Source organism: Taudactylus pleione, unplaced genomic scaffold, assembly GCF_031769625.1.
Source record: "Taudactylus pleione unplaced genomic scaffold, aTauple2 ptg000105l, whole genome shotgun sequence".
NCBI classification, from domain to species: Eukaryota; Metazoa; Chordata; class Amphibia; order Anura; family Myobatrachidae; genus Taudactylus; species Taudactylus pleione.
Genome location: NW_028284507.1, coordinates 9,846,771 through 9,873,751, shown reverse-complemented (window position 1 = coordinate 9,873,751; position 26,981 = coordinate 9,846,771). Strand labels below are relative to the sequence as shown.

Here is a 26,981-nt window from a genome sequence, read left to right as displayed (position 1 = left end):
GGGGATGTCACTTGGTAAGACTGAATATAAAGTGTCCCTCTTAGCAGATGACATTCTCCTAACTCTAACTTCACCTCATACATCTCTTCCCAAACTCTTTCAGACCCTGTCTATGGTTCACTCTCTGGCTATTAAATCAATTTTTCGAAAATTGAGTCCCTCACCCTCAATATCTCACCGATGTCCCTGGATCTCCTGCATCACAATTACAATTCTAAACACTCTAAAATCAAATGTCTGGGAGTTTATATAACAAGTCGTTACGATAACTTATACGCAGGTCATTTTCTCCCTATGCTTAAAGCCATTAAACTAGCTCTCGTTTGTTGGTGGGATCCCATTATTTCCTGGTTGTGCAGGATAGTGTCAGTTAAGATGAATCTTATGGCCAGGCTAATCTACCTCTTCCAGACCCTACCTGTTGCTGTCCCTAAATTGACTCTATCACAAATATCCATGTGGTTTGTCCAATTTGTTTTGCGATCTAAACCTCCATTTAGCTTTCTCACTCTCCGTCGCCCCACTACCAATGGTGGCAATGGGTTCCTAGATGTTTAAGTCAGGCAATAGCTTAGTTTGTATCTTCCCAGATAACTAGGTGGGTGGAAGTGGAAGCTACTTCATGCAGCATTCATTTTATGTCCTCTAGTGCGGGACTGGCTGCATCTGATAGACCCAAGCCTGCTCATTTACACCCAGTTATTGCCTTCACATGCTCTATTTAGGATTACTGTAAATCTTACTACGAAATTACTTCCTATCCATTCCGCATTACTCCTGTGTGGCTTAATCCAGCATTCTCTATGGGTTTCAATCCCATTTGTTTTTCCTCATGGATTAAGGCAGGTGTTAGGGTGGTATCTAATCTCGTCGATATGGGTGGATGCACCTTTCTGGGTTCCTTACAAATTACATTTAGCATACCTTTTATTAACTCTTTTATTTACATCCATTTCCGACATTTCATCAACTGCCTCCCCCTAAACTCTGTAGACAGAGCTTAGGGGGAGGCAGTTAGCAATATAGCGCAAGTTTGTACCTACCAGTTTGAATTATGGGTGAGCGGATTCGGTTCTACTCGGTTCCGTTCGGATTTAAAAACCGAATCTTATTGGGTATCAGCTGTCACGAGTTTTGGATAGCCAATAAGATTTGGTTATTTAATCCGAACAGAACTGAGTAGAACCGAATCTGCTGTATAAACTGACATACAATATATCTTACTCTAGTCATACAGTGCCTTTAGGTTTTTAACTTTTTGCATGTTTACTGCGTCTCTTCCTCTCATCTGCTACCAACCTTTTACAAGCTAGCTAAGTGAAGGAGAAGGGCTGAAAGATTTAGCAGGGTTCTCACACTGTATGGTGAGGGACTGACCCCAATAGATTATGCGGCATTAAGTAAACTGCGGCTGTTTGTAGCCTGTGATGCTATAATGTCATTATATTCTTACCACACATAATCGGCATAGTTCTAGGAACATATTAGAAGACATGTCCACATTTGCATTTTGGAAAACTGATTAAATTAAATTGCAATGATAGTTATATGTTACCAAAGTGGCAGCGACGCGTTTTGCTGGCATGGCCAAGGTTTTGTTTGCCTGAGTCTCTGCACTAACTGTTTTCAACTGGGAGAGGTTACACTCCTCAAAGGCATTATTATGTTTGCATAATTGTGAGAGCTGCCAAAATGCCAAGGCGTGGCAGGTCTGTTCCTCTGGTCTCTTATTATCACTTGTAAATATTTGGGATATACTAGGTGCTGGAAGGCCTCAAAATACACCTTGGATTGAAACAGAGACTCACCAATACAATATTTACCGTAGCAACAATGTGCATCATCGCATGTGACAGAAACTATGCTCAGCTGTTATATCAGGTCTCTAGGACTTACAGGTAACAGAAACCCTCTCATAGCTCTTGGGACTTGTAGTCAGTTCCAGTGTCATCTATACTTTAAGGGTAATCCAAGGAATATGTGGTAATAATATTATATGGATATATAGTGATAAGAAGGTTATTGGGAAATCATTGTTATTTTCCAGAGTCTTACTGCGTATGGTTCCTCTGAAGGGGTCACTGTTTATGGGATGTATCATTGGGGGACTGGTATGAAATACCGCCGGCCGCCTGGCCGGCGGTTCGATTCCCATCAGCGGCAGCCCGACAGGAGCAGAGTGCGACGCAGCGGAAGCCCGACAGCGCTGGAAATCCCGATCGTGGAGAGGTGAGTATTTACTAACCTAACCTAACCCCCCTAACCCTAACCCTCCTTAGGGGTGCCTAACCCTAAATTCCCCCCCAAGTGCCTAACCCTAATCCCCCCTCTAAGTGCCTAACCCTAACCACCCCCTTCCCCGCTGCCTAAACCTAAGTCCCCCGGGGGGGTGCCTAACCCTAAGTCCCCCCCGGGGGTGCCTAACCCTAACCCTCCCTCCCCCGAGCCTAACCCTAACCCTCCCGGGGGGGTGCCTAATCCTAAGTCCCCCCCGGGAGCCCTAAACCTAACCCTCCCCCCCCCGCGGCTATCCGCTCGCGGCACCCGGCATCACTACGATCGTGATGCCGGGCGCCGGTCTCCCGGCGTCGGGGAAATGCGGGCGTCTACATCTAGACGCCCGGCATTTCACCCTTGCCGGGATAAGACAGTCGGGACGCCGGCTGCCGGTATATAGGCAGTCAGCTTCCCGATTGCCTCCCTATCATTGGTCAGAAAGAAATGAGATATATGGGCTGGTTAAAAGCAACAAATATGGCATATTAAAAGTAGTGATGTGCGGATCCGGTTTTACTCAGATTTACTCGGCTCTTTTCGACAAAATTATCGCAAGTTTGGATTAGTTCGGATTCATTTTATTGGCTATCCAAACCACGTGATAGCCGATAGTCAATAAAATTCAGTTTTTGAGATCTGAACATATCCGAGTAAAATCGAACCGGAACATCTCTAAATAAAAGTGAAAATACTCACATGGTTAAAATGCACTAAGTCAGAGGCGTCACTCGCCTCTGTGACACCCGGTGCGGTAGGACTGAAATGCTTTGTGCGCCGTAGGCGCGTGCGCTCGAAAGGGGGCATGGCTTCACGAAAGGGGGCGTGGCCACGCCCCCTATGTGTGCCGATCCGGGAGGCGTTAATGCCTCCCGTTCTCGGCACACAGTGGGCTTGCCCAGTGCTCCTGCAGCTGCTGGGGCAGCCCACAATCTTTCCCCTTCCTCTCTCCATGTCACGGTGACACCATCCGACAGGGTGACACCAAAATAGCAGAGCAGCTCTGCTATTTTGGTGTCACCCCCTTGGATGGTGTCACCCAGTGCGGCCCGCACCCCTCGCACCCCCCTAGTGACGCCAGGGACTAAGTAGCAATAGCACCGTGTCGCGATACTGGCGCCGGGATTGTTGTGTCGACATAGTGACTTTCAACATAAAAACCGCGTACTCTTCTAAAACTGACTTTAGTTCAACCATAGATCTAGTCACATGTGATAACGTAGTAATTCAGTCATTTGAACTCAATAACAACAAAATGACCAGTCCTGTGCCCAGTTTGGCCACACATATGGAAGACTACAGACGTGGTTGTTTGTAGAATAGGCAAAACAAACTAATTATGTTTCCTGTTGGCTGACATCTGAACACAGGTCAAAGCATTCATCAGGGTTTCTTCCCACCCGTTATGATCAATATCAACAGATTAGGGAATCATTTTGGAGGTCACACGTGTGCCAATTGTGAACAAACCGTCAAGTTTGTGGCTAGCTGCAAAAAGCATAATAAGATATAACTATTTGCATATAGCATTATCTTTGGGGAATTCAAATATAATATACGTCTCAGATTTACTAGCAATGTACGACCACAGGATTCCACAGCATCAAACCTTTGAGAGAGAGAGATTAAAGTGATACAGATGTCCATAGTAACCAATCAGCTGATGGGCAACTTTTCCAACTCTCTCGAAGGTTTGATACATCTCCCCCATAAACAAGCTGCCTGTATAATTTTTGACCCCAAGTGACCTTCAGCAGATCATTTCTTAGTTCATTTAAATCACACAGTTCAGTCCCTACCTGTCCCATCTGGAGTGGATCGTACAAAGGCGGGCAGCATCTTCACACAAGCCGTAGGGTTGGTTTCTGCCCTAAGTCCTTTCTCCATCTGCTTGCTAAACCTGTTTGATACCTCCAAGAGTGTCTCATCAGATAAGCGCATATGATAGAGGTACTTGTCCACCTGTAGACAAAGAGAAGACAGGTGATAATACTAAACAATTCACATAGACTAGGAAAATTGTTCTATAGATAGAAATGTGTCTTTATAATGGTTTGTGTTACCACAAGAAACTCAAAGGCTTATGTACAGGCTTGATGGAAAAAAAATATATATATATTTTCAGGGCCGTAGCTAGGGTAGTGCGGCCGGTGCCATCGCACAGGGCACCACAGGTCAGGGGGCGCTGTTTGGGCCTGTCAAATTTCTGTTTATTATCATTCTTGCTTGTAGCTTCCTTTTATTTCATCCCCAGCATCTCCTGGCTTCTCCTATCTCTTCCCTGGCCCTTCCCCATGAAGCCATGGCCCTTTTTTGGATGTATTATGTCCCTTTGAAAAATGAGGGGGGTGCCAATGCTCTTTCTGGCACAAGGCACCAAAAAGTCTAGTTACTGCTCTGTATATTTTAACATCTATTACGCCGACATGTTTATTTGCACGTAACAAGCAAGTAAGCTTAAAAGGACACACCTATCACAGGTTTAACAAAGTGCCTTGAGGAAAGATTTAGGAACACATTTACTTCTGGTTAAAAAGAAATAGCAGCAATTATAGCTTGGCCATAATTATTACATGTTGTAATGTCAGCATCCTCCCTATGATCCTAATAAGTCAAGTGTTACCACTTCAGGTAACAGGATGTTGTTCAGTCTGAACGGAGGAGTAGTTTAATCCTCTGATAATGAAGATGTAACCTTAATGCAACAGAGAGACGGCTAAAAATACAGTCTGATAAAAAATAGCTTAATTACAAGTACTAATTAGATTGCAAGCCTCTGAGGTAACTGTGTCAGTATATATAAAGCAGTGTGTTAGGTTGGTATACTATGAGAACACATGAAATTCCAGCAATAACAGATGAATTACTGGGACAATTTACCATTGATGTCATACTGGGATAGCGCATACAGGAAGCTCCTTCACCGATTGCTTATTGCAGTGGCAAAGAAGGAGTATGTACTACACATGCACAGACATATTACTACGCATGTGCACAGTCCATACTGCTAGGCAGAGATATGCAGATACGAATACATCTTCAGCACAACTGTAGCGTACAGGTTATAGCAGCTAACTCTATCTGCAGATGGTGTTAGCCACCTGCTACCTGTGGTTCTCCAAGTGAGGCCGTGCCAGCGCACGCTTGCGGAGACCTGTAGTCCCACCATAAAGAACAATATTAATAACTCTCACCCATTAACCCTGCACCCGCTTCCAACAGGGGTGCAGGGAATAGCCCCAGGCTTCACCTCAGACCTCGGGTATCCTCGGGAGGTGAGAACCCTATCTTGTGGGGTTTTCACTTTCTGAGGTATCCCAGGGTAGTGGTGACCAGTTTGGGGATAAAAAATGCTTTGACAAGGTGAACCCCATGATGTGTGTGTCCCTGCTATGGTATTACCCCCCCCCCCCCCTCTTCCCAGCTGGTTGAGCCTGGTGCTACTTACTGGAAATACGGAGGAACCCTACGCCATTTTCCTCCTGTTTTTCCAGCACCAGAATGGGCTCAGAGGTCGGGGGGGGGGGAACCCCACAATGATTTTTTTATGCTTTAACACTTTCTTTATACTGTACGCACAAAAGAGCTGCACAGATCAGAGTCTATTGAGAAGGGGCCAAGAAGACTGAACTCGCACACTATACAACACTTATATTCTTAGTAAATCTGTGATTTTGGTGGCCAAAAAGTCATGCGAATCTCAGCGCTACCCAGGTTGTGTTTAAATAAACACGGCCAAAAGTGATTCTTAGAAAATTTACCCCTTAGGGCCATATTCAACTAGAGGCGAAAAGTCCGTTATCTTCGCCTATTTCAAGTATCCCCATATTCAATTTCAAAGACTTTTCGCCGTTGCGAAAAGTCTTTGTTAAAAAACGGGGATAACTTTTCTTTATGTAATACATGGCGAAAAAAAGTGCAGAATTGGGGTTTAGAGGTGCAGGCTTAAGGAAAATAGCCTGCAGCCCTGGGAGTGTCCCCTAAAAGTAATCTGTGTCAAAAAAATCTTAAAAAATCTTTAGGACACCCCAAAAAATTAACTTTAATTTTGGGGCAAAAAAAAATATATTGGGGAACAAAGTTTTAAACTAGCAAAATTGATTCACGGGGGGTCCCCAAGTATGTGGTAGGTGTTTTCTAGAATGCGGCTATTAGCGGCAGGTGCATTTTTGGAGAATATTAAAAAATTACTTTAGGGACTTAAAATTATGCTTGCACCCATTTTCATGTACCCCAAATTTGATGGGCATAGTTATTTTTCCCCAGAAAAAACCTAAGTGCTATTCTTCACCACTTTAGCAAAGCAGCATTTATGCACCTGCGGCGGCTATTTAAAAAACCCTGACTACCTTCAGCAGGCAAAATCAGGGGTACCCATAGTGATCCTCCATGTCAGAACATCTATAATTTAAACTGTATGTTGTATGGGATGTAAAGAGTCCATAAGAGACTATTAGGAGTACACAGTATAAGATATGAACTGCCTCATCGGAAAGTAATAGGCTATTAATTGTTGTGTAAGATACCACGCCTTGCTGGAAACCGGTCAGTTATCTAAGCATGTGATGTCTGCGTTTGTCCACTCCCTCCAGTTCTTGCACTATCATATGCTCAGTTTGCATCAGGATCATGGCATTTACACTGCACAGTATGAAGAGAAGTGAGTCAGCTTCCTTTAGCTCGAGTGTCTGGTTTCAGCTCTAATGTGAATGTGAGAAATGTGTGTGAGCGAAGCTGATGGGGGGGAACTTCCCAAATTAAAGTGGTGTTTCTCGGAAATGGGGCACTGATGCTTAGTTAGAATAAAACGACAGTCCAGTCATACACTACTACTTCACTTATTCTCATTTACAGTCTATATACAGTATACCAATGAATTAACACATGACAATATTGATTTTTTTTTTTTTTTTTTAGGGTAAGAAAAAATAAATGAGTAAAACAGCAATTATTCAGCATTATCCTCTCAGTAACGTCCATCTGTACTACAAAGTTGTTACAAGATGTTATGGTGCATACACACGGTACGAACAGTCAGGGATAACCATATCGCTGGCTGATCGTCCTGCACCTTCCCGGAGGGCTGGATGATCGATATCGATCATCCAACATACCACCAACCCACCAACGATGGCCAACGACCCGCGAACAACAATTGCGGGTCCCTATAGTAACCTGGTCGATATCGACCAGGTTGGCCTGCGTGCACGGGCGATGGACGATATCGTTATCGTCCATCGCCCGTGGACGATAACGCAGGTTGTTGGTGGGTTGGACGGGACCAAAAAATACACTATATGAACGATAATGATATGATAGATACACGATATGAACGATAATGATATGATAGATATCGTTATCGTTCATATCGTGCATTTTAATCGTCCCGTGTGTACGCACCATTAAACGGTTACCACTGAGTCACATATCGTGCATTTTAATCGTCCCGTGTGTACGCACCATTAAACGGTTACCACTGAGTCACATATCGTGCATTTTAATCGTCCCGTGTGTACGCACCATTAAACGGTTACCACTGAGTCACATATCGTGCATTTTAATCGTCCCGTGTGTACGCACCATTAAACGGTTACCACTGAGTCACAAATAGAGCCATGGAGTTTGGGATCCTGCAAAGTTGCCAAACTCTATTTGATTTTTAAGTCAGTCACTATGAATATGGATGACTTGTGCTAGCGAAGTGTTATTGCTTTACTTCTTATCTTATGACATCCTGCTTCTATAAGTATATATTCTCTAGTCCCCAGTTTCACACGTATTTCACTGAAGCACTCATCTCTGTACTGTGACTCACTATGAAAGCGTTGTAGTAACTGACCTTCATCGGTAATTTTTTACTATTATTTTATCATTCGTCCAGCCCATTTATCAGCACGTGACACTTTTTTTTTTTTTTTTTTTTAGAAGATCATCATTTGAACGGGATGAAGAGAAAAGAAAATATAATAATACCACATCTGCAGCAAACCGCAGAAATGTTTGATTTTTTTAATTGTATTATGACACTAATTTTTACACATTATAAGCTACATAGCAAGTATCTAATGTTAGTTAAGCGATTAATCTAACTACTGTACAAAACTCTGCTTAAAACAGGGGCAGATGTACTAAGCTCTGGAAAGTGATAAATTGGAGAGTGATAAACTACCAGCCACTCAGCTCCTAACTGTTACGTTACAGGCTGTGGGGGTCTATGTACAAAGCCTTGGAGAGAGATAAAGTGGACGGAGATAAAGTAGCAACCAATCAGCTCCTAACTATAATTTTTCAAACAGCCTGTAAGATTGCAGTTAGGAGCTGATTGGTTCAGGCTTTATCTCTTTCCGAGGCTTAGTACATAAACCCCTGTGTTTGAAAAATGACAGATAGGACCTGATTGGTTGGTAGTTTATCACTCTTCAATTTATCACTCTCCAGAGCTTAGTACATCTGCCCCAATATGTACAAATCAATCAATATGCACAATTTTTACCAGGTCATCACTGTTTCCTAGGGAGGAGCTCTATCAAGCCTTCTAAAGAGTGAAGAAGAGGACAAGTGGAAAAGCTATCCATAGCAACCAATCAGCTTCTACCTATCATTTTATAGAATGTACTTGATAAATCCTAGCTAGAAGCTAATTGGTTGTTATGGGAATTGTCTCCAATTGTATGCTCTTCTCTAGAAGGTTTGATATATTTTTCCCCCCAAGCTTTGGGGCAAAATACTGAGAGACCACAGCCAGGACATTGCATCTGAATAAATGTTTTCTTTGTGAAATATAGTGTCAGCTTCCATCATCACTATCCTGCCAGATTCAGACCTGATGAAGCTGCACATGTGCATGGCAAAAACCATCATGAAAATGGGAGTGAGGAGCTCCAGCCCACCAAAGTGGGATGAGAGATCCCTATCTGACCGGGCTCTCTGCAAGGGAAAAGCAGGTTAATGCCATCTAAAGATGGTGTTAGCTAATGGAGACAAGCTATGAAAAGCTAAGCTTTTCAGAACTTTTTAAATAGCCCCATGTCGCTGCCCCCATGGAGAACTGTGGGGTGGCTGCAGTGTGCGCTTTTGTACTGAATACAGGAGACGTCTGCTACGTTACATACTTCTTCTGATACCTCTTTGCCGCTTATACATGTTTAAGGACAGAATGAATTTGCTAAATAGGCCCCTATTGGAAGAAAATATAACAGGGCACGTAAGCACAATATTATAAGAATATTATAAGCTAGTAATAATAACGTTATAAAGCATCTATGCAACAGAGCACAGCCCACCATGGCTTCCTTTCTGTCTGCTCTCTAAGACCTTCCTACCTGGTTTGCTTCCTGTTATAAATATATTTCAGCGCCCTCGTGTCTGCATTACACATAGTTTATGTATGACACTCATGTCCATGCTGCTATTACCTACTGTTGCATAGTCCTATGACCTTCCCCTGATGAGCATGTTGTGTTATACATAATATGGTAAATGCCTGATGCTCGAAGAGGTAGTTAATATACTGCATTACACAGTGACAGGGAGAATTTCTAAGTACTCCCAAACTATGTGAAATGCTGCACAATAACTCACAATATGTACAATAAAATCACCTACTGTCACTTTATAGGATGTGTTTGAAATTGATGGGAGCTGATTGGTTGGTACTTTATCTCTTTCCACTTTATATCTCTCCAAGACCTAGTACATCTACTCCAGTATCACTATATCCAAGATAGTGTTAAAGTTAGTACCAGCCACTTTGCAATGAGACATTATGCCACACAGCCATTTATAATTATAGCTACTGAAATGGTATGAACAGGGACGGATTAAGGAGGGGCGACAGGGGCGGTCGTCCCTGGGCCCCCACACACGGAGGGGCCCCCACTAGCAGCGGTGCGCTGTCTGCGCCCGCCGCTAGTGTCCCCTCCATCAGTGTAGTGTAGACCGCGTAGTGACCGTGGCCACACTACACAGCGACATACACACAGCCGCTGGCGGCAGCTGTGTGAATGTTACAGCAGCCGATGAGAGTCACACAGACTTCAGCTGAGGGAGCCGGCTGGAGCTCACTCAGGATCGCCGCCTTCCGGCTCCCCCCCCGCAGCTGGTGATGATGGGAGAGACGTCATGACGCTGACGTCTCTCCCATCTATGCAACAGAAGAGCCGGGACTCGCGCCAGGAGCGGGGATTCAGGTAAGTTTTTTTATTTTTGTGTGCGTGTGGGGCAGCACTGTCACTGCATAGGGGGGGAGCGCTACAGGCGTCCCTGTATAGGGAGGCCACTTCATGGGGGCACTGTATAGGGGGGGTGCTACAAGGGGCAATGCATAGGGGGGGGCTACTACTGGGAGCTCTGCATACCGGGGGACTACTACTGGGGGCAGAGCATGGGGGACTACTAGTGGGGGCACTGTATAGGGGGGACTACTACTGGGGGCTGAGCATGGGGGGACTAATACTGGGGGCACTGTATAGGGGGGACTACTACTGGGGGCAGAGCATGGGGGGACTACTACTGGGGGCACTGTATAGGGGACTACTACTACTGAGGGCAATGCATAGGGGGGACTACTACTGAGGCAATGCATAGAGGGAACAACTACTGGGGGCACTGTATAGGGACGACCACTGTGGGCATTATATAAGGGGCACTGCATAGGGAAGACCAATACTGGGGGCACTGCATAAGGGGCACTACTACAGGGGGCACTGCATAGGGAGGATTACTACAGGGGGCACTGCATAGGGAGGACTACTACAGGGGGCACTGCATAGGGGGGACCATTACTGAGGACATTGCATAAGGGGCACTTCTACAGTGGGCATTGCAAGAGGGGCATTAAGGTGAATAGAAAGAAAAAAAAATCCTAGGGTGACGAGAAACGGTGGTATATAGGGGCCCCCACAAGTTTGTTGCCCAGAGGCCCCCACAGACCTTAATCCGGCCCTGGGTATGAAATACCGGAGGCTGAATGACTAACCCTAACCTCATCCCCCTAGTGCCTAACCCTAACCTCCCCCCGGTGGTGCCTAACCCAAACCCCCCCTTACCACACCCTAAACCTAACCCTTCCAGGGGGGTGCTTAACCCTAACCTTCCCTCAGAGGTGCCTAACCCTAACCCCCCTCCCAGTAGCCTAACCCTCCTCAGGGGGTACCTAACCCTAATCTCCCCCCAGGGGTGCCTAAACCTAACCCCCCCCCCATCCACGGGGAAACTGCAATACTTACCGGGGTCCGGACGTTCAGGGATGTCAACGCCGGTATCCTGATCTCCTTCAGGATACCCATAGCTACTAATATACATAAATAAATGTATTACTTAATTCCAATGGTTGGGCTTTGTATTGTAAGTCCTGTGGGCCTTCTGCTGGGCATGTGAGGAACCAGCACTGGAAAAACGCCAAGGCGACCACCGGTCGCCCCTAGACCCCAGGAAAGTGTATGCTGTAGCAAATAATGACACCAAGTAAGCAGCGCTGGCTTGTATCATTATTACAATGCATCCTCGGTGCGCCTCTAATTTATATATAACATTCACACAGCATTATAGTGAAAAAAGACACTAAAACAAAAAGTGTCTTAAATGCCACTTGCTGATTTAGAGTTACATATGGTGTATCATGATATGGGGAGAAAGGTCCAAGGAGGGAGAATGGCCGCAGAGTGGCAGCACATAGAGGGATTGTCATGGGTTGTATAGCACAATGTATCAGTCATTAATGCTATTGTAACACAGGAGTGTTGGAGTGCTACAGACTGACAGCCATGAATGAGCCATGTCTGCGGGGGGAGTTCTACATCTGGGTAGATGATGTCAGAAAGTCAAACGTGACTAAATGCAGGTTCGTTCAAGCCTCCTGCATTCTGCACGTGACCTGATTTGTAACCAATCACACTGTGGATCATTAGAGCCTCCAACATTTTAGACCCTACATATGCATCTATCACCTCGCTCTACAGAAGGCTGGTAGGGCAGGAAACCATTAGATCTTGGTATGATCTGATGGGATGACACTAGCAAATAAGGAATCAACTGCACTGTGGTTATATTTCCATTTACATACTTTATCAGCTCTACATTCTCCCTTATAGGGAACTGGTTATTTCCCAGCTACATCCAGCATTTATAGTAACTAGGTGAATATATGAATTACATAAAGCTCTGTGCTGATCGAGAATCCTGCTCCATCAACTACAGTAACTAACAACCATGTTAGATGTCATTCTCTGGTTTGCAGCGTGTAGGATGCCTGCATATCGTACTGTAGCTCTATGGTTGTCATGTCAGTGATGATACCAGCTCATGCACAGCTCATGCACTACATAGTGTAGTCTCTAGTATAGCTCTGCCTGGACAATTGCATTGTTGGACATTGGACAGTTCCACTGAGTCACAGACTTTCTGGTAAGGAAATCCCCCTTCTTAGGACAATACATGAGGACTGGGGAGGGCACAAAGGAAAGGCTGTGCTGTAATGCAGATATGTAGACGTCAGGATTTCTAATAGGAAATGTAGGTTACACAAATTTACAGGAATGTGCGGCACATGCTGAATTCCTGAAGAGCACATAATAGCAACATTAGTTATTCCTCTTATTCAATATTCCATTTACAAATACATTAAAAAACTAATATATGTAACTTATCATATCTTAAATTCTCAGCACTGCTGTTGCTTAATATGGTTGATGCCAGTATAGTAAATAAGGATTTTCTAAATGATAACTGCTCCTATTCCTACATCTAATTGACTGAACAGTTCTTACATACATGTACATGTATATTTCCCCATGAGCCTTCTCGTTTCCCTGAAAGGTCATCTTGCCTTCCGCATGTCTAAACCTTAATTCAGCATCTCCACCAGTGAGGGAGCATCCTAAGGGAATTCTCTCTGAACCCCCTAGCAACCCATCAATACTAAACACAGCACAGTGCTATAAACCTAATAAATTGGCCACAGGAACATTCACATGGGCAATAAAAATGGAGGAAGGACATTTCTGCTGAAACCATGATTTCAAGTTATGCGCGTGCATTCTACAGTACCTGACATACAGGTCATATTAGATTGTACATACTGCTATAGTACAGTATGTGCCTTGGGTCATTGTCTGACATTGGTATGACTGGCGCATAATGAGTTAAGTGATTTAAAAAAGCGCTGTGGCCTGAAGTGGAATAGACCAGCATAGATGTAAGCATGACCTTGATACTTAATGCATAGGATGGAATAAGCATTTGCAGAAGTGCAGTATTTCTTCAGGGTAGGAGCAGAGATGTCACTGCTGCAGATATAAAGCAGAGGCCTGTTTAGTAGACATGGTACATGAGAAGACATTAGTTACACTGAGACTACCATAGCAGGAAAGAGTTAATGTTGACAGAGGACATCAGGTTCACATCTAGTGAATTTCCACTTTACTTCCTGAATTGTAATTTCCATTTTATAACCATGGTTGGTCCTTGATGTAGAAACTAAGCACATTAGTGGGTTCTTCTTACGTTACATTATAGTAGGGGAAATCCCACTCAGGGGTTGCTTCATTATTCATATGCTGTACCCTAGCAAAGGACAATTCATTTACAAAGACAGGAAAAAATAGCAAAGGACACATTGATGGATTCACATATTGGGAAATACCTATAAAGTAATTGCCATGGTCTAACCCTCATTTGTTTTACAGGTCATATTTGCCAAAGGCCAGTCACTACTAGATGCTACATTGTGGTTCTACTCACAGTATATAGATCAGCCATGACATGTATACCTGAGAACACGTGGGGCTGTCTGGCTCAGTACAAGCTATTCCCCACTCACTCTGGGTGACATATATATATATATTATATTGTTACCATGTTAGTATAAACTCTGTTACTAAGCTGTCTATAAGGAATGCTAGCAGGCTCAGAACATTTTATAAATGTGCAAATTGTTGGCAGCCTGTGTCCTCTTACGAAACTCTCTTACTGGAAGTTCAACCCAAGTTACTAAGACGCCATCAGAGAGTTTCATACCACCCAGTGGAGGCGACTTCTATCCCCCCCAAACCTGAATGTCCCTGTCACTTACTGTTATTACTGACACCTGGTCTACTGTACATACAATAGGTTACCTGGGGCTGCAAAGAAATCATACACTCAGCTGATCACATCATTGTCCTATTAAACCAAGAAAGGTGATGTGTGCTAGGGGACAGGGTCATTTCTATATTTCACTAGAGAGAATGTCATCCTTTACCCATTCCTAGCAATTGCACTTTATTTTACAAATGCAATAAGATAGATAGATAGATAGATAGATAGATAGATAGATAGATAGATAGATAGATAGATAGATAGATAGATAGATAGATAGATAGACAGACCAACGATAGATAGATAGATAGATAGATAGATAGATAGATAGATAGATACATACATACATACATACATACATACATACATACATACATACATACATATAAGATAGATAGATAGATAGATAGATAGATAGATAGATAGATAGATAGATAGATAGATACATATGAGATAGATAGATAGATAGATAGATAGATAGATAGATAGATAGATAGATAGATAGATACTTACCTTCTGTACTTGATCATGGTTGAGCTCTGTGAAGAAATATGCCAGTAAATGGGATGCTATCATGGTTCTCTCTCCCTCTCACTATGAATGACCTGTATAAGTGCCTTTCCTTGTGGTATGCTGTCCCTGTGTTCCCCAGCAGCAGTGCCGGCTTTTTCCTCACTCTGCTCTCTGTGTGACAATGTGGTCCATTCAGTGAGATGCCTGCAGCCAAGCCCCTAGTGACGTCACAGCTCCCCATCCTTAACCCGTTCCCTGCGGCCGACACGTCCATCACACACACACCCCCTCTGACACTGCTGCTGTGACTCACACCCAGCCAGCGCTGTGCTAGTCATCATGCAGTACCCAGCCTCCGGTATGTGCAGGCCGATGCAGGATGAAAGGAGTGTACGCATTTTTTTTCATATATTTATATTAATTTAAAGAACTATATTAAAATTAACTAAGGGTGATAATAATATCATCGGCAGCTTCCTCCTTCCTCTGTAACAGACTATGTATATCACTCTACTGTACATTATACATGTAATAGAATAGATAAATAAGTAACCCATGTAAGCCCTAGCAGCAATAAGGACATACACAAGAAAATACAATGCACAGTACGTAGCTAGCAGGAAGTGTGTGCTGCCTGTATTATATTACACACTATAATGATTATACGCATAGCTCTGTGTGAGGGGGCAGCAGCCGGACCCGGAGCTGCAGGGGTTACAGGAGACGCCTCCAGCAGGAACCGGCACAGCGCGCTATTGGCTATGGATGGGGTGTGTGAGAAGCAGGTAGCTGATTGGGCGATCTGCCGGTGGGTGGGCGTGACTATCTGCCTTGGTGGCAGCGTGTATCCCCATAGTGTGTGTCACCCAGACACCGCGACTATGGTGCTACCCGCCCCGCCCGCATCACGCGATGTCCCCGGACACTGCTCCCCACTGTGAGGGCGGCTCACTCACCGGCAGCTGTGTGCGGGGGATTATCACTGATGTTACACCGGACAGTGGCTGCATCACTGTCACATATTCTGCCCATTGTAATCAAGAGCAGAAACGTCTATATACTTTACACACTGTATATAGATAGATAGATAGATAGATAGATAGATAGATAGATAGATAGATAGATAGATAGATAGATAGATAGATAGATAGATAGAATTATACTGGGCTGCACGTGGTAAATGAAACTCATTTTCTGATTTTGAGTACAGTCAGTCATGCAACAACTGCAGTCTGGGGATTACAATGAATCAATGGTGAAAATACAATCCAATCATACAGGATATACAGTAATGGAAACTGTAGCAACGAAAGAACATGCTATTCATATACTCTACATCAGTAGTTCTCTACCACTATCATTAAGTACCACTAACAGGTCATGTTTTGTGGCTTGCTGTCTGTGGATAGTTACCGACCCAGCTAAATAGATTTGCTCAAATGTGCACAGCGGCAGCCCCTGTACTGGCTTCAGCGCATGTCTAAAAAATTAAAGAATTTCTCAAACACTACATGGTGGCGGTACTTGAGGATTAGGGTTGATAATAACCAGAGCCGTCACTAGACTTTTTGGTGCCCTGTGCCAGAAAGAGCATTGGCGCCCCCCTCATTTTTCAAAGGGACATAATGCACCCAAAAAAGGGCCATGGCTTCATGGGGAAGGGCCAGGGAAGAGATAGGGGAGGCCAGGAGATGCTGGGGATGAAATAAGAGGAAGCTACAAGCAAGAATGATAATAAACAGAAATTTGACAGGCCCAAACAGCGCCCCCTGACCTGTGGTGCCCTGTGCGATGGCACCGGCCGCACTACCCTAGCTACAGCCCTGATAATAACCCCCTGCTCTACATCATCATAGCCACAGGACTCCGCATTCTGATTTAGCCACACGGATAACTGATATTAGATTAATATATGCTTTGTACTATTAGTATGTACTGAATATAATATTACCACAAAAAAACAAGACAGCAGATAACAGTGAACAGATAAACACACATTTTTATCCTGAAAATAAGACAATAACCCTTTCATGACTAAGGGGCATATTTATTAATTTATGTGGTGTGGTCTGACCCTTAAAATAAGGATTCCTTAGGCTGCAATTCACAGCAATAAGGAATCCTTATTTGCCTGAATCCTATGCAGGGACGTGCAGTCAGTGTAGGCAGGGGAGTCAGCGCCTGTCAGACTCCAGAGATTTGGTTATAAAAATGATTAGAAAAATACAAAGAAAATATTTATAACTTATAAACATCTTCTTTGTTTATTGTAATAATTTTTATATGGAGCTCCCTGGGACTGCAGGGACCTGTATATCAGCTATCTGTATAGTCAGACACTGTTTGCCGCGGCAGGGGGCAAGGCCACACCACGGGCAGTAAGCTGCACAGAAAGAGAGCTATAGAGGCATGCCTCTGAGTATGGGAGGCGTGCCTTAACCACTGATGGACACCTTGGATGTGTCATGTGACCAGGAAGTGCACTACAGTGTTTAGATAGGAGCTCAGTCAGCAGCAAGAGAAGACACAGTGATGCAGGTAGGAGAATCAATGGACACTGAAGCTTAGTGTAGTGAGGGGAGAGTTACAGTGAATAGGGAGTGAGACAGGCTAACAGCACTCAGACCCATCTCCATGTGTGCCTCCCCAGCCATTGATCTCACTACACATCACTGATCCTGTGGATCCCTCTCCCGATAAGTTTTGCGAATGTAACCTATAGGCTACAACAGGCTAATGCTAGGCAGTAAATCCAACAGGCTAGCATAGAAACTTATGGGGGCTGCTTCTGCTGTCTTTGATATCCGCTGCAGTCCCACCATGGTACATTCAGGAGATCCTTAATATTTGTGTGAACCCTTCCCCCCTCCCCCAAAACGGCTGTTTTAAAGGGATATCGAGCATATATTATTTGATAAATAGGCCCCTCAGGATATTTGGATGGCATAATGGCACAGTAGCTGGCATCACCACTCCCTGCACTGGAGATTTGGGCTAGATGCTAATGGATTTTACTTTCCATGCTCATGTACACTCCCCACAAACATACACACACACACACACAGTCCAAATAAACTGGTAAGTTAACTGGCTTCCAGCTAAATTGGCCCTGGAGCCCCAGCATTCATTTTTTAACCTGTGGAAGGAAGAATAGATTGTAAATTCAAATGGGCAGAGACTGGTGTGAATGAATAAGCTGCCTCAGTACAGCTCTTTGTCATATGTTGTTATTGGTAGCAGCTCTTTATTTATTTATTTATTTATTTATTATCAGTTGTTATATAGCGCAGAATATTTAGTTGCTTTTTTTGAATATTTACTTTACAATTGGAAACATTAATATAACAAAATTGGGTAATAACACACAGATATATAGGTAGGAAGATCCTGCTCGCAAGCTTACAATCTATAGGGAAATAAGCATTGATACACAAGGATAGGTGCTATATATATTGCAATTTGGTCTGGCCAGACTGCAGAGTTTCTTGGTGGGCTGCATGATCCAGTCACACAGGAATGTAGGCCAAATGTCAGGATGATGTGAAAGAAAGACAATGTGTGAGGTTATGTGTGGACTGTGAATGGGGATGTAATAAGACATGGAAGCTATGAAGGTTATGTGGGTGGTTCTGGAATCTGATAAGCTTGCCTGAAGAGGTGAGTTTTCAGGGAACGCTTGAAGGATTGGAGACTAGATGTAAGTCTTATTTTGCGTGGTAAGGCATTCCATAGAGTAGGTGGCGCTCGAAGAAAGTCCTGTAACCATGAATGGGAGCAAGTAATGCGTGGGGATGTGAGACGCAGATCTTGTGCTGAGCGGAGAGGTCGGGTTGGGAGATATTTTGAGATAAGTGAAGAGATGTATGTTGGTGTGGTTTGGTTAATAGCCTTATGTGTAAGTAAAAGTATTTTGTATTGAATACGGTAGAAACCGGCAACCAATGGAGGGACTGACAGAGCAGGGCAGCAGACGATGAACGTTTGGCAAGGAAGATAAGCCTCGCAGCTGCATTCATAATGGATTGTAATGGCAATAGCTTGTTTTTGGGAAGACCAGTAAGAAGACTATTGCAATAGTCTTTATAACTGCTAGTACATAATGCTGTACATTAAGGGGGTCTTGATACAAATACCTCTGTTCAAAGTAATTTTATTAATATGGCACTACAAGCAGTGGCAAACGCAGGATTTCTAGAGGGGGGTTTCCAAATGGTTGATTTTAGAGTGAGTGGGCCAGTCCATGAAGAGGGTAAAATTAGCACTTATCCAGCTTTAATATGCATCATACAAAGTGTATTGTGTGTATTAATTCCAGCGTATACAGGACCAGTGATCACAGTAAGCCATTAGATGTGGCAGTAGGACCATCCTGCCAGAGCTAAATGTTTTTATATTAGATGTGGGCACCATTCCAGAGTATGAGAGCAAGTCCGGGAGCCTGGGAGCAACCTAGTACTGCCCTGGACATATATGTACATATTGGGCTCTATAGCAGTGCATCTCTAACAGTGAATGTTTTCCAGATATCCAAGTTGATGCACAGGTTATTTATTACTAGCTGATACATGTTAAAAGATCCACAGGTGGTGTTAATTATTTCATTTGTGATAGTGAGAAGAACATGCAGCACTTGTAAAATTCTATTATATTACTATTTCTGTTGTAGTCATGGAGTGTGCTGGGGAGGGGGGTTTCCAGGCAGATGGAAACCCCCCCTGCGTTTGCCTATGACAAGAAAAAAGTTTGGATGCCCCTGATTTAGGAGGTGAGGTGAACACATGATACATAAGGTAGTGGAATAACAATTGTAGATGGGGAAGGTGTGTGTGGATACTGCAAGTCAGAAAGCTATTATTGTGTACATTCACTGCTGGCAATTATAACTGTCTGCCACCATTTATCTTAATTTATCCTCCTTTCTCTTCTGTTTCTGGAGAATGCTTTCAGTTTTACACTCTCAGCTGCCTTACATTTCACAGTATAGCTATGTGTTGGCTAAACACAAGATCATTGTTTGACAGTCTTGCATTGCTAAGTAAAGTTCATTACAAAGTTAAATATCACTTTAAAGGGGAAAAAAAATATAACGTTATTAAATTGACACTTCCCCATCATTGGTTGCATAGTTTCTGTCACCCAACTACTGCTATTCATAATTGCCAAATAATTGCAAGTTTCGGAAGATATAACGGAGATGGAAGGAATATAATTGAGGTATTTTTCATTTTTTTTTATTATTTGTTTTACAAATGTATTTTAGCCAGGTAGAATATTTCAGACTTTTCCCATTGTCTGCAATGGTAGATTCTGTGGAGTATGGATCTGGATGTAACAGGGGCAGACATGTCTTAGACAGATCTAGCACATCCATGCAGTCTCTAGGGCCTCCCTGTTGTGACATCAGAGGATTTACGGGTATAAATCAGCCTTGAGCTGAACATAGCTCAGAATGTGAGCACTGATTCCCGGTCACTTCCCCAGATCCCAACGTTACCATTAATAGCTGTGGTTTTGGTGTGAGTCCAGGTGCTTGATTGTGCAGCCACCTCTTTGAATGTAGATGGATGGATGGACGATAGATAGATAGATAGATAGATAGATAGATAGATAGATAGAAGTTTTAGTGTAAATTGTATTTTATTAGATTTTACATATGGAAAACACGTGCAACATTTTTTCAATAACAAAGACAAGTCAGTCATAAAAGAAGAAAACAAGAAATACAGATACACTGGAATAGGTATAAAACTCTGGAAAACAGCTGGAAAAAATATCAGTGAATTCACAAAGAGACAAAGTAGACCCACAAATATAACAAACAGACTATGGATAAATGTTCAAATAAGAACAATAACATAAAGACAATAGGACGAGGAGAGGGGGGAAAGAAAAAAAAAAGGAAGTTCTTTAGACTGGTTGAGCCAGTTGGTCCTCATTTGCCATCAACGTTCTGCCAGCGCTCCTGTCTGACTTGGCAGTATAGCTGCCCGCAAAATGATATTTGTAAATGAAATTGGGATCCTGTAACTGTTGAGTTCCTAACCTTCCCACATCCTTTCCTCGATGTCTGCCAATTGTAATATGTAGTCCATACCAGAAGTTCACATCCATGTAAAGTAATGCAACAAAAAAAATAAATTTCCTTGTCTGCTGCAAGTAATCTAAGGAGAAATATAATGGCATTTTTAAAATGTTATTAATGTAGAAAAATCTTGTAACGTGTGTGTGAATAATTGGTATTTTACCAGAATAAATAGTGCTAAATATTCACTTGACTTATATAGATATAATAAAAATGTACCTCTCTGTACAAATGTTGCTCTAGCATACAGTTTGGTAGTTAGTTATAAGTTATTAATCAGATAGAAATCAGTCTGCACAACACTGGAACTATCTATTTACATTCACAAAATCCCCAGGATATGATCTTACAATATGTGTAAAGGCACACATCCACTAGACAATTTATTTGAGCGTTTGAACATTAACTTTATCATTATCGTTCAATCGTTCATAAATCGTTTGTAAATCGCTTGCAAATAATTTGCAAAAATGTCTTAAACAACCAGCGATGCGCGCTCCCGCTGGTCATTTAGACATCTATCATCGGGCAAACATGCTGGACAACCTGATGATATCGTCAGGTTCTGCATGTTTGCAGATGATTGATGAGCCTGCACTGAACGACTGCTCGTTCAGTGCAGGCTCATCACAGACAAACGACTGCGCGATTACAATGTCGTAATCGTGCAGTCGGTTTCATATCTTCTAGTGGATGTGATTTCTATCATACCTCCACATTCCCACATTCTTCCCCAAGTACCTTGGAGGGGTCTGCCCTGCAGACAGTAACAGAGACCTGGGGCTACAGAGTCATTATATACTACTTGTATAACTTGTACACCATTACATGAGTCACTGTCACCTGCTGACCTCCCACTTGATGAATACTTTTCATTGTTATCTGATAACAAAGTTGATAGACAAGTTTTATGTAAAGAGAGAGATGTAACTATATATTTCAGCATCCTGAACGAGAGAGAGCACAAGTGCCCCCCCACACACACACACATCTTAGTGCTAGATCGCGCCACAAAGTCAAGACTTTGTTTTAATATCTAATTCTTTATATTATTTTTAAATAATTGACCAGTCCTCTGTGCACCGAGACAGTTGGGGTGCTGTGTTTATTATTTATTCATGGTGAACTCCAATAAGGGTGAGCAAAGAGAGATAAATTCTCGGGGAGGGGAAAAACATTCCTGTCACCCACACTAGGTCAATATTATTCAAGAAAACAGCTTATACAGCTGCATGTGGTGGAGTCTGATGGGACATAAGGGGCATGTGGCAAGGGACTGATGGCATATGAGGGGTAAGGTTCTGATGGTATATAAGGGACATATGGTGGGGTCCAATGGCATATAAAGGGCATGTTTAGGGTTCTGATGCTATATAAGGGGCATATGGTGGGGTCTGGTTCAACATAAAGGGGCTTGTTTAGGGTTCTGATGGTAAATAAGGGGCATATGGTGGGGTCTGATGTCAAATAAGGTATATGTTGAAGGGTCTGATGGCATATATAAGGGGTAGTTCCAAAAACCAAGCTGCATATTGCACTTATGAATTAGCTAGGCAAAGCTGTGTGCCTACAATAACTTTCATAAATACCTTTATATAGGTTAACGTCTTACGATGACTGGCAAGATCACTTTAAAAAGGATATATTTAACATGGGTAACTATATAGTTTTTCATACAGTAATAGTTAAGATTATCTCCTGGCACGCAGTGCATCAAGTCCTGGAGAGAGAAAAGGTGGAAAGTTGTGCAAAGCAACCTATCGTTTCTAAAGCTAAGTGCACACTATGTGATCTATCTTAAGATATATCGTTCCGACATGGATTAGAACTATATATTGTGCAGCTCATATAGTGTGTTTGCCCGAACGCGCATACACGGCGGTCGTTCATTACATGTTCACATTTGCTGTGCTGCACACCAGATGGGATGATGCAATGAATGACGTCATGCTGTCAAATCCAGCATGGAAAAACAAATCGCACAATCGTACACCGGATCGTGTAGTGTGTACGTCCGGCGCAATATATTGTTCCATTGTGCCGTCCTGTCGCGAGGTACACACATTGCATAGTGTGTACCAAGCTTAAATGTCCTTTATCTAGCACAGTCTGGGAAGTGACAGTTAGAAGCCGATTGGTTGCTTTGGGCCACGTCTACACTTTGGGGACCATTTACTAAGCAGTGTTAGGAGACAGAGTGAAATGAGATAAGGTGCCAGCCAATCAGCTCCTAACTGCCATCTCACAGGCTGTGTTTGAAAAATTACAGTTAGGAGCTGATTGGCTGGCACCTTATCACTTTTCACTCTGTCTCCTAAAACTGCTTAGTAAATAGGGCCTGATTCAGAGCCGCTCGTAAGCGGCCGCTCGTTCGTTCCGAGCGATGTTTGCCCAACTGCGCATGCGTACGGATCGTAATACGCATGCGTGAACCAGTCAGTGCGGCCGAAAATCGTTTGTTCGCTAAATAGCGAATGCCTGCTAATATGAGTGACAGGAGGAGGCGTATGTGGGTGGTAACAGGGGAAGGTGCTTGAAAACGGGGAGTGGAGATCAGAACGCAGGCGTGCTTAAAGGTCAAAACGGGCGTTTTATGGGTGTGCATAATTAATACAGCAGCGTCACTGACCACATCACTGGGTTATTTTATAGTCAGAACTGCTCGCAAATTTGTGGTAGGAAAAACCAACCACAAGAATAGCGAGCAGTTCATACGCTGGTCGATGTACTCGATTAATCTAATAAATAGCTGACATGACGTAGGATGTGAGTGGCCAGGGGGCGCAGTTATCCAAAAAACGACCGCAAGTTTTGTTCGCTCGTTCAGACATAGAGGCGTGAACAGACCGCAAAGAGCGAACGGTTCATTTGAATATCCACCCCTATTTTCTGAACGAACGACCGCAAATAGCGCCCGGCTCTGAATCAGGCCCATAGACCCCTGAATCTCTCTCCAAGGCTTGATACATCTCCTCACCTTGATGGTAATTCTATTACACACCGTGGAACACTTTAAAAAGTAATTGCATCAAATATATTAACTTACAAATGAATTATAGTATCCTAATTAGTTACAGGTTCTTGCCTGTGAACTCTCAGAAAGTAAGTTATGGATTTTCTGCATATTTTTATTTGTTCTTCAGACCCGTCATTGCCAGGAGAGTCATCATTTATCAAGCTGCAAAATTCAGTTTTCTCTAGAAGTAATAACATTATCCCTCTGTCCTTATTCCCCACTTTCACCCCACTGCACCTTAATATCCAGTCAAAGAATGACAGAGAACACATTCCCTGTCCACTGCAGTGCCATTAATATCAAACAGCTGGATGCTGCGGAGGAGAAGAGCAGGAGAGAGCCAGATGCCCCGCCCACATGCAATCTTTTCTGGCAGGCGCTTTGGAATTATAGCCGATGAGCAGCGGCGTGATGGGATGGAGCAGCGGCTATGCAGCCCCAGGGCATCATCCCCCTTGCTATGGCCCTGTGTATGTATGTGTAGTTGTATATATGTATGTGTGTGTGTCTATATATATATATATATATCTCAATCAGACACACATACATGCATAAATCGTCTATCAATGGTCACTTTCTGACCAGTGAGATAAAAATGATAGTTTATCTAAAGGTGGAGATCTTACAAGCTGCTACCGGCTTGGGCCCCAGTATTCTGAACTTCTCCTCTCCCTTTGTCTCAGTGCCGCTGCTGGTGTTACAACCACACCTGGCACTCAGAGGAAAATGCTTCCATTGCCACTGAGAGTTAAGCCACTGTATTAGAGGAAACCAATATCTGCTTGCTAGATCAGAGTACAAAGTACTTATGTATCACCCTGCACTGATTGTACACAAGGATGCTTACTCTTAGCATATGAGGAAATAAGCACGCTAGTTATGGCTGTTGTCATACTGTTTCCTGTTTAAGTACAAAAGTCTAGTTATACAGCATGAAGGTAAAATGCATTAATCCCACACTGTAATTAGTGGCATATCAACATATTTTTTAACTTCCAGTCAAATCCCTATTAGATGGTTCACCCAGACATAGAAGACAAAGGATAACAAACCCAGGGCATCACCGCCATTAAGATGCTAAGATAAAGTATCTAATATATGCACTCACATGAAAATTAATATAAAACAGTATATCACATAATGCCACGTATAATAAAACTTTCAAAGGGTTTGTACCAGAAAAGCAGTGGGATTGGAACCTGTAATCAAACAGATGTCCTTATCGAATTGTTGTTACGGTCGCTCTTCCGTGAATTCTGGGATAGCCCTCTGATTTTGTGGAAAGACCTCACAAATCCTAACGCGTTTCGGTATAGATGTACCTTCTTCAGCATAAATGTCTACAACACGAATCTACTTTATCCCATCTTAAGCATAAAGTAACAATAAAATAGCATCTTCACTACTGTATAATGGCCTAGCCATCATACATGGAAACTGGATGAAATCGAAAACATTACACCAGGGCCGTTTTAAAAGAGGAGGGGGCCTCGTGTGCAACCCCCCTTTTGGGCCACCTCCTCTCTGTCAGCGCACTAAGCTGACAGAGAGCGGCTTCGTGCCAGAATCTACTGCACATACGCAGGTCTCCGGGAAAATGGCGCCCGAGCCTATTTTCCTGGGACATATTTTTCTGTGAATGTGCAGATCACTGGGAAAATGGCCACCGCCATTTTCCCAGTGAGTTTTTGCTGCTCTGCAGCGCTGGTCCAATGCTGCAGAGCAGCACATCGGAATCTGCGGAGAGGCAAGTATATTGTTAACTATGGGTGTAGGATGTGCGGTGTGGGCCCCCCTTAAACCCAGGGGCCTGTGTGCACCACACACCTTGCACCCATTATAAATACGCCTATTCATAACACCTATAGGGACTCATTAGTTCGGTTTGTGAGAAAACCAAACACACCCGAGCTTAGGAGTTTTGAGTCGAACCGAGTCCCAGTTCAGAATCTCTTTGGGGTTCCAAGTAGAGGGCCTGATTCAGACCCGCTCGCAAGCGCATTGCGCTCACAAGCGGGTCGATGGTGGCCCAGTGCGCACGTGCGGCGTGTGCACTGCATGTGTTCGAGCCCCGGAGCGAGCGCAAAAAGCGCTCGCTACGGGACTCACTACAAAAGGGACGGCTGTCGATGTTGATCGACAGCTCGCCCCATTTTGTAGGCGTGGCGGGGGGTGGCTTCACAAACGGAGGCATTCCCATGTGAATGCTTGCCGTTTGTGGGCGGCCTCACTGACATCACCAGTGATGTCAGTGAGAGAGCTTCCGGCTCTATTTGAGCCAGAAGCTCTCTGGGGCTTGTTGCCACAAGACCCTACCACAAGGGTCTCATCGCAAGCCCGATGGTCGCGATGGTCTTGACCATCGCGACCATCATCATGGCCGCTCACAATAGCTGTGGGTGGTACCCCACAGCTATGCGAGCGGACAAGAGGCCGCAACTAAAAAAAAATCTGCGCCCGCCCTGAGTCACAGCAAGCGCTCGCTTTTTGCGAGCACCTCTGAATCAGACCCAGAGTCCTGACATGGGTTTTCTCACAACTCAGAATTGATTGTAAATGACTGGAAATGAATGTTATTGATGTTAATATTACTATAGGAACAAAAACAGGTCCAAGGTAAAGGATTTTAGCTGTTTCTAACTATTTTTAAAGAAATCCAAGACCGAATCTGAACCAAAACACTTGAGAGTGGTTTTGGCAAAATAAAAACCAAGGGTCCGCACACATCTCTAGTTCGGAGTTAATTCTTCTTTAGGGGCTTATTCATCATCACTTAATTTTTACAAAAGCAGGTGAAAATACACATTTTCACCTGCAATTGTAAAAATTAAGTTATCAGGCCATTCATCACGAAGGTAAAGCAGGAGATATCACAGATATCTCCTGCAAACCTTCCTCTGGCAGAATGGCCTGCTGTCCCCATACACTAGTATCACAGATATCTCCTGCTTACCTTCCTCTCCCTAGATATGGCCCGCTGTTCCCATACACTAGGATCACAGATATCTCTTGCTTACCTTC

General features: G+C 43.5%; 1 protein-coding gene across 1 annotated transcript in view; it reads right to left on the bottom strand.

The window, feature by feature from the left end:
• LOC148525569 (hexokinase-2) overlaps window positions 1-15,033 on the bottom strand; it is a 49,923-nt gene extending 34,890 nt beyond the window's left edge. The window contains exons 1-2 of the mRNA XM_088470839.1: window positions 14,863-15,033; window positions 4,074-4,236 (exon numbers count right to left, since the gene is read on the bottom strand). Of these exons, the coding sequence (XP_088326965.1) occupies window positions 4,074-4,236; window positions 14,863-14,925 (226 nt within the window). The 5' untranslated portion in view covers window positions 14,926-15,033. The remainder of the gene's footprint in view (window positions 1-4,073; window positions 4,237-14,862) is intronic.
• Between the last annotated feature and the right edge of the window lie 11,948 nt (window positions 15,034-26,981).